Raw genomic sequence first — 7,784 nt, 5'->3', positions numbered from 1 at the left:
GAGGCCAGCCTGGTCTACAAAGTGAGCTCCAGGACAGCCAGGGCTATACAGAGAAACCCTGTCTCGAAAAACAAAACAAAACAAAACAAAACAAAAATAAAAACAAAACAAAAAAGGAATAAAGCACCTGCCCTTAAAGCAATCTGCACTTTTAAAGAAGGGGGAGACAGGGAAGGAGTAGGAGGGAAGGTAGACAGGTGAGCAGACAGGGACACGGGGTTGGGGGGATGGGGGGGGGAGTGGGGTGGAATAGCAAGCATATAGCTGCAAAAGTGAAATGCCAGACATAGGAGTTGATTCAATCTTCTAACATACTGAAGGGATTTTAGTAATTTTTAATACCTTTACGGAAAAACACTCTCTCGTGACACAGAACTGCTAGTATGTATTAAAATCATTTAAGTGGCCGAGTGTGGTGGCACATGCATCTAATCTTAGGCACAGGCAGGTGGATCTATGAGTTTGGTCTACGAATCCAGCTTCAGGCCAGCCAAGGCTACATAGTGACACCCTGTGTCAAACAAACAAGGCTTTTGAGGGCCTACAAGATGGCCCTGGTAAAGGCACCTGCCACAAAGCTTGATGGCCTGAGTTTGATCCTCAGAACCTACATGGTCAAAGAAGAGACCCAGCTCCCCCAAGTTACCCTCTGGTGTCCACACATGTCACTGTTTCATGAGTCTTCCCTAGCACTCTGGTGGATCTTTCCAATTTTGTTTTTGTTTTTAGAAAATTAATCTGAAAAATACTGGGGTAAGAAAAGAACATAGTTTGGCTGAACATTTGTGTGTGTGTGTCTGCAAATTTGAGCTCTAGAAAAAAAATCACACGGCCTCTAACATGGACCCCAAATTAAGGAGACTCAAGGTTTCACTTCCGAGTTTACTTTCTGTGACTGAGAAGAACTGAGAATAGAGAGAAGTGGTTTGTTGTTCACAATTAAAAAAAAAAAAAAAGTCTTCCTGGCGAAAGGGTGTCAGTGTGTAGCCCAGGTCGGCCTTGAACTCACAATTCTCTTGTCTTAGCTTCCCAAGTATTGGGGATAGTATCTCCAGATGAGAGCTGTGCTTCGTTTACTCAATACCCAGTTTCTACAGCTCTGGGAAACCTTTCTGAACACAAACCCCAAGAGTCTTATCTTCCTGCCCAGGAAGGTTCTAGTGCCGTTGAGTATAACATCTAGAAGGAATTACAAAGAATCCAGAGAGTTCTGGAAGCGGGTTCACAGGCCAGCTCAAAGACTGCTCCAGAGCTTCCCCCCGTTTCTGCCCTACAACTTCCAACATGCGCATGCACATGCAGCCCCCCCCACCCCATCCGACCTTTCCAAGGTCCTCCGGATGCTCATGCTGCCGAGCATCCCTGGAGTCATGCGCAGTTGGCAACAAGCCTTTCAGAGGGTCTATACTCCTCTCAGGAGCCCACTAGTCAACAGTGCAGCGGAAGGAAGCACATGCCATTTCGCACTTACTGAGGTACTGCTTGCTACCGTTCTTATGTCGCTTCATTTATGTGGGCTTCAGCTCCCAAGTCAAATTGCAAGCTGCTCGAGGATAAGGGTTGTGCCGTTTACCTCTTGTGATGCCCCCCACAAGGTCCAGAACAGAGCCCAGCACACACCAGGTGCTCAAGAAATGGTAGTTGATGGTGATACTCATGGCTGGAAGTCAGAGGGTGACTGAATCTCCATAGGTGGGTCCACCATCTTCAGCCACTACTGAGAGAGTGCCAAGGTATGTGATATGTCACTCCCCTCCCACACTACTCTAATCTCTGAACTTGCAGCGTTCTGGGGAGGATACTTCATTTCCCAGTACAAGAAGCCATGCTCAGTCTCAACATACCCTCCCATTAGGTAGTGGTTTTATCCCCTCAGGATTTTGGATGGAATACTCCCAGAAATCTGAACACAGTCCTTACATACTTCACATAATAAAGTGACTCTGATGAGCCACCAGGAGGCCTCTGTGCTGAGAGAGTCAGTGTTTCTCCATTTGTTTTGGGCTTGGGAATGAACAGGATATACATTAACACCCACGAAGGCTTGACAAGAAGTCAGTGGGATTACTCATAGGCACTAGGCGTTCATACCTACCATGCTCTTACCTCGATCAGGGATAAAGACTAGGAAACAACACCCTTTAAGCCCACAACATAGGGTCCTACTGCATCTCAGCATGAGATGAACCCAAAGTTTGCACCCAGGCAAAACTGGCCACTCTCCTATTTCTCACCCAGTGAGTGGAATGCTTTTCTAAAATGTGTGTGACAGACTGCCTTGGTCCCATTCCTGTTCCCCTCTAGAGGGGTTTCCTCTTCGGTAGTTAGAAGGCTCTAAGTGATGACACCGTGTCTTAATGGTCTCTGACACTCAACCTCACGCCCTCTCCGTCTAAGGCAAGTCGTGGGACCTCAGTGGAGACTCGTGGGACTAAGGAACATCAGAAACTCCTAGCTCCCCTAAGCTGCGACCAGGTTGAAAGGAGCATAGCGATAACACGCTCTCCAGGGGTGTCTCGGATTTTTCTTTTTCTTTTTCTTTTACAAATAAAAGAACCAAAGGAGTTAGGAACCCAGCCACTGACAGCAGCCGGGGGAATATCCCCACCAGGTTTCCCTTTTACCTAACGCCACCGGCTCGTGACCACTGCTCACCTCGCGGGGCAGTGGCGCTCGGGTAGAGCGACCGCAAGAACTGCAGCAACTTGAGGGAGCTCTGTACGCAACCAGGACAGCTAGCCGACTGGCTGTGTACACAGTCGCCATGGCAACAGGAAGCCTGCAGGGATTACGGAAGTAGTGTAGGGTGGTGGCGGAATTTAAGCCCATATTTCTCCGTTGAAGATACAGGGAAACTCAGAGCTGAAAAAAGAAGACAGAGATGGAGTCAATTAACCTGGGAGGCGTAGAGTAGCTGTATATGCGAAGCCAGAGTTTGAGTTACGGGGGAAAAAAAAAGGCTATGTATAAACCAGGAAGCGGGACAGCGAGACTTCCGGTGTCGAGGACTTTGTGGGTACGGTGGCCGGGCAGGCCAGTGAGATTCCGGCTTCGCGTTCTGGGCTGCCTTCAGCGTGAGCCCTTGCCCCGCCCTGGTTAGTGTGAAGCCTGCCGGCCAGGCCTGCGCAGTTGCGGCGGCCGGGGAAGATGGTGGAGGACGGCGCGGAGGAGCTGGAGGACTTGGTGCATTTCTCCGTGTCGGAGTTGCCTAGTCGCGGCTACGGCGTCATGGAGGAGATCCGGCGGCAGGGCAAGCTATGCGACGTGACGCTAAAGGTACCATGGTCTGGGCGGTGGCTGGCTGAAGGGAAAGGGACTGAGCGGGAAGAAAAGGGTGGTGGACAGGGGAAGAGTGGTCCAGCCGACTGTGGGTGGAGAAAGGTTAGAGGGGAGCAGAGTAGTAGAGAGCGGTGCCAAGCGCAGAGGGGGAATGAGGCCAAGTTGGGAGAGTAAAGGGGACAGCCGTTCAGCCATTGGGAGGAAAGATTGAGAGGTGTGCCTCTGACGCCCTAAGAGCAGGAGACATTGGGGTATCCGCCTCCTTTTCTGTCATATAGAAAAGAGAAAATGTTCTTACAGGCAGACCATGGAGGAAGGGGCGGTGGCTGACTCCACATTCCATGGGTACCACTAAAACATCTTATCTTGTCCTAAAGTCATTTCTTTGGGCTCCTTGAAGTTGGCTGTGCTGTTGTAAATGCTAAGCCTTCTCTTCAGGAGTCATTGCTTGCCCTTGGCGCTTTTAGAATCGGATCTGGAAATCTTTTGATGTGGGCTACTCTGCTCCATTCTGGAAAACAATCTACTGTCACCACCTTAAAAGGTCCTGGAGGCCAGGCTAAAGGACTGTTTGGGGAGAGGGATGTTTTTGCCACCTGTTCCCATCCAGCATTCTGGTCTGGTGTCAAGGGCCAGTACCCCCTGTGCTTTGAGTCGTGCTGGGCTGCCCCTTGGTGCCCTGCTGAGCCAGGTGGATCCCTCCAGGTGGGGAGATACTGCCTGCCTGTGGTTTTTCCTGTTGGACCTTGCCTGGAAGGCTCTTACTGTCTCAGTGTGACACTCCCTCTTCCTGTTTCAAAACAACAGAAAGACACAGACACCTCTTAGACTTCTACTGAGTTAAGGAAGCATTGCTTCTCCATGTATTCGAGTCAGACTGGTAGGAGTAGGGTGACTCCTGGGCAATGGTGGAGCACTCTTTTAATCCCAGCACTGGGGAGGCAGTGGCAGGCAGATTTCTGAGTTCAAGGCCAGCCTGGTCTACAGAGTGAGTTCCAGGACAGCCAGGGCTATACAGAGAAACCCTGTCTCGGGGGAAAAAAAAAATAGAATGGTTAATGGTTTGGCACTTTAAAAAGCAAAACAAACTGAGGGTGGCTTTGGAGAAAGAACACACTAGCTGTATCCATGGGCACATTACTTAATCTCTTTAAGTTTTAATTTCAAAATGTGAAAATAATTTTTGTTCTTTGCTTGTTTTTGGCTTTTCAAGTGTGAGCCACCACCACTCAGTTTAAAGACGATTCTTTTTGTTTGTTTGTTTGTTTGTTTGTGGGGTTTTTTGTGTTTGTTTTTGTTTGTTTGTTTGAGACAGGGTTTCTCTGTGTAGCCCTGGCTGTCCTGGAACTCACTTTGTAGACCAGGCTGGCCTGGAACTAAGAAATCTGCCCACTTCTGCTTCCCAAGTGCTGGGATCAAAGGTGTGCGCCACCACTGCCCGGCTTAAAGACGATTCTTAAACCTCACCATTAATGAGGATTAGATATTTGGTGTTCTTTGTATAACACCCATGTTAACTTTTTCATCAATCCTGAAAGAAATGGATCTCTAATTAGAGTAGTGAAATGGTCTGAGAAGGGGCAGATCGTCTCAGATAAGATAGGGAAACCAAGAGGATTAAGAAAAATAAGCTGGATTAAAGGATGCAGAAGATGGCAAGGCCAGCAGAGATTTGGAAGCAGACTGATTTAATTGTGGCACCGACCTTTGGGATGTAGAGACTGGTGAAAGGCAGTAATAAGAAAGAAGTTTTGGGCTAGGATTTAGGCTGTGTGCTGGTGATAAGCTGAGTGAGGAAAGGGACTTGCTGCCAAGCCTGATGAGTTCCATCCCTGGACCCACATAGTGGAGGGAGAGAACTGACTCCTGAAAATGGCCCTCTGCCCTTCCTTAGGTGTGCTGTGGCACCTGCACGCTCACACCCACACACACAAAGAGACGGCAGAAAAAGAAAAGTGTTTGTTTTTAAAGATTCAGGCTATAAAAGGTGAGCCAGTAAGAAAAGCTATATGGTAGATAGATAGAGTGTGGTCACAGATACTTCCGTAAAGCCATACATTTGCCTCTGCATTCAACGTAAATGCTGAATCTACCAAACTTACAGCAGAAATTGCTTGTATGATTTTTTTTTCCCCACGAAAATCTTTTCCATTCAAGCAAAGGAACAATTGTATCGTTCAAACGTCTTTCCGACTGAGAGTGCAAGTGTCAGTTACTTTGCTTGTGTCAGGCCAGAGTCATAAGGACCTGTGTAAAAGCATAGACCGGAGCTAGACTATAGACAACGTTTATTGCACTGGTTCCCAAACCCCCTTCTATAGAACCTCAGGAGAACTCTGGTGCTAGGAGCCATAGAAAGGCCCAGTACACCAACGCTACAGTCACTACTCACAAGAGCTTCTCTGCAAAATCTATCTTGGTTTCTCATAATTTACTCTTTTCTCCACCTTCCCATGAGTCCAGACTGTTTTTCAAATAAGCAGATTCTAAAGAATTGGCTGGTGGTTTAATAACTAGCTGCCCCCCCCCCCATTAGAGTAGTTGTTTGCAAACTTCAGCAGATATGAGACTCACCTGGTGGCCTTGTTCGTATCGCTCATCCTGGGATTTCTGATTCATAGGTCTGGCATGAGCCCCGTCGAGTTCACCAGTGATGCTCTCTTCCTCTAGGACTGCATTGTGAGAACCATAGCTATAAAATAAAGGACTTGTCCTCTCAGGATGTATTCAGAGTCAATGAATCTCCTTTGAGGTCAGTAATGCCCTAGTTCCCCAAGTCGGGAGTCAGGGAGCTCAAACTGCTGAGAAGGTAACCACCTGTTTTTTGTTAGGGCAGTGACAGCAGTTGCTTGCCTGGTAGAGAGGACGAGTATTGCCTGTTCTGGGCCCCTCCTCATGACACACACACAGAGGAGTCAAGTGTTCCTGGTGCTTGGAGTTGGAGGTGGTTCTGTAGGTGCTGACCTCTGGGATGCTCAGAATTCTCCATTGAAGTCAGACACTAACTTGTCTGCTTTTCATCTTGTATGCATTGGCTGGCGTTTGTAATCTCTCTGTGCTGGGTTTTTCTTGGGAATGTTGCTGATCTTATGATCTGAGAGGCTCTGCCTGTATATGAATCCTGGCTCTGCCACTTCATAGCTGACAAAACTTAAATTCCTTAAATGCTAGTGAGTCAGTCTGTTCCTCTGTGAATGGACATCATTACCCACCTGACTGCTAAGGATTCAATTAGTTAATAAGCTTCAAACTTCATGTAATAAATGCTCAATGAATAGTAGGTATTTGTGTTTTATTGTTTGTTTACTTATTTATTTATTTATTGTGTGTGTGTGTGTTTTGTTTTTTTTTTTTGAGACAGGGTTTCTCTGTGTAGTCCTGGCTTTTCTGGAACTCCCTTTGTAGACCAGGTTGGTCTTGAACTCAGAGATCTACCTGCCCCTGCCTCCTAAGTGCTGGGATTAAAGACATATGCCACCACCATCCAGCTATATTTTCTACTTGTTTGTTTTTATGTATATGGATGTGTTTTCCTGCATGTACAGGTGTACATCACTTGTGTGCCTGGTGCCCTTAGAGGCTAAAGAGGACATTGGATCCCTCAGAAGTAGAATAACAGATGTTTGTGAGCTGCTGTGTGGTTGCCGGGAATTGAACCTGAGTCCTCTGGAAGAGTAGCCAGTGCTCTTAACCACAGAGCCATCTCTCAAGCCTTTAATAATAATTAAAGAGATAAGATCCTAATGTGTTGAGCAGGCTGGCTCTAAACTTTTGTGTTCAAGTGATCTTCATGCTTCTGTTTCCCAAATAACTGGGACTATAGGTGCATGCCATTGCTTCTGACATTAATAATAATTTAATGATGTTTCCGAAGAAAGTATATGGTGGTTTGAATGTGCTTGGCCCAGGGAGTGGCACTATTTGGCAGTATGACGTTGTTGGAGTAGGTGTGATCTTTTTGGAGGAAGTGTGTCCCTGTAGGGGTGGGATTTGAGAGCTTCCCTTTAGCTGCCTGAGATGCCAGTCTTTTCCTAGCTGCCTTTGGAATAAGATGTAGAACTCTCAGCTCCTCCAGCACCGTGCCTGCCTGGATGCTGCCATGCTTCCGACCTTGATGATAATTGACTGAACCTTTCTGAACCTATAAGCCAGCCCCAATTAAATGTTGTCCTTTATAAGAGTTGCTTTGGTCATAGTGTTTCTTCACAGCAATGGAACCCTAGCTAAGACAAAGTATAAATAAAAGTATGTGTTCCATTAGCAGGGTTTTTGTTTTGTTTATTTATGTTTGTTTCAAAACAGTTACCCACTACGTAGCTCAGGCTGTCTTGGAACTCTAGCTCAGGCTGTCCTGGAACTCACTATGTAGACCAGACTGCCCTGGAACTCATAGAGGTTAGCCTGCCTCTGTCTGCCAAGTGCTGGGACTAAAGGCCTTTCCCACTATGCCTAGCTATTTGTGTTTTTTTGTTTGTTTGTTTGTTTGTTTTGGTCTTTTTTTTTTT

The 7,784-nt window shown here is 46.9% G+C and overlaps 2 protein-coding genes across 7 annotated transcripts in view; one reads left to right on the top strand and one right to left on the bottom strand.

The window, feature by feature from the left end:
* The window catches only part of Kif9 (kinesin family member 9), a 49,156-nt gene extending 46,258 nt beyond the window's left edge, over nucleotides 1–2,898 (bottom strand). The window contains exons 1-2 of one of the 5 annotated variants that reach the window (XM_029482112.1): nucleotides 2,656–2,897; nucleotides 1,472–1,717 (exon numbers count right to left, since the gene is read on the bottom strand). In XM_029482112.1, coding sequence (XP_029337972.1) covers nucleotides 1,472–1,508 — 37 coding nt within the window. In that variant the 5' untranslated portion in view covers nucleotides 1,509–1,717; nucleotides 2,656–2,897. Of the gene's footprint in view, nucleotides 1–1,471; nucleotides 1,718–2,624 lie in introns of all 5 variants that reach the window. The other 4 variants (XM_029482113.1, XM_029482111.1, XM_021172877.2 and 1 more) reach the window with 4 other exon arrangements.
* Nucleotides 2,899–3,047: 149 nt separating this feature from the next.
* Nucleotides 3,048–7,784, top strand: part of Klhl18 (kelch like family member 18) — a 50,574-nt gene continuing 45,837 nt past the window's right edge. For both annotated transcript variants that reach the window (XM_021171800.2, XM_021171799.2), the window contains exon 1: nucleotides 3,048–3,276. In XM_021171800.2, the coding sequence (XP_021027459.1) occupies nucleotides 3,148–3,276 (129 nt within the window). In that variant the 5' untranslated portion in view covers nucleotides 3,048–3,147. The remainder of the gene's footprint in view (nucleotides 3,277–7,784) is intronic.

This window comes from Mus caroli, chromosome 9 (assembly GCF_900094665.2).
Source record: "Mus caroli chromosome 9, CAROLI_EIJ_v1.1, whole genome shotgun sequence".
In the NCBI taxonomy this organism is placed as follows: domain Eukaryota; kingdom Metazoa; phylum Chordata; class Mammalia; order Rodentia; family Muridae; genus Mus; species Mus caroli.
The sequence above is the reverse complement of the archived record's forward strand: the minus strand, read 5'-3'. Positions and strand labels throughout refer to the sequence as shown.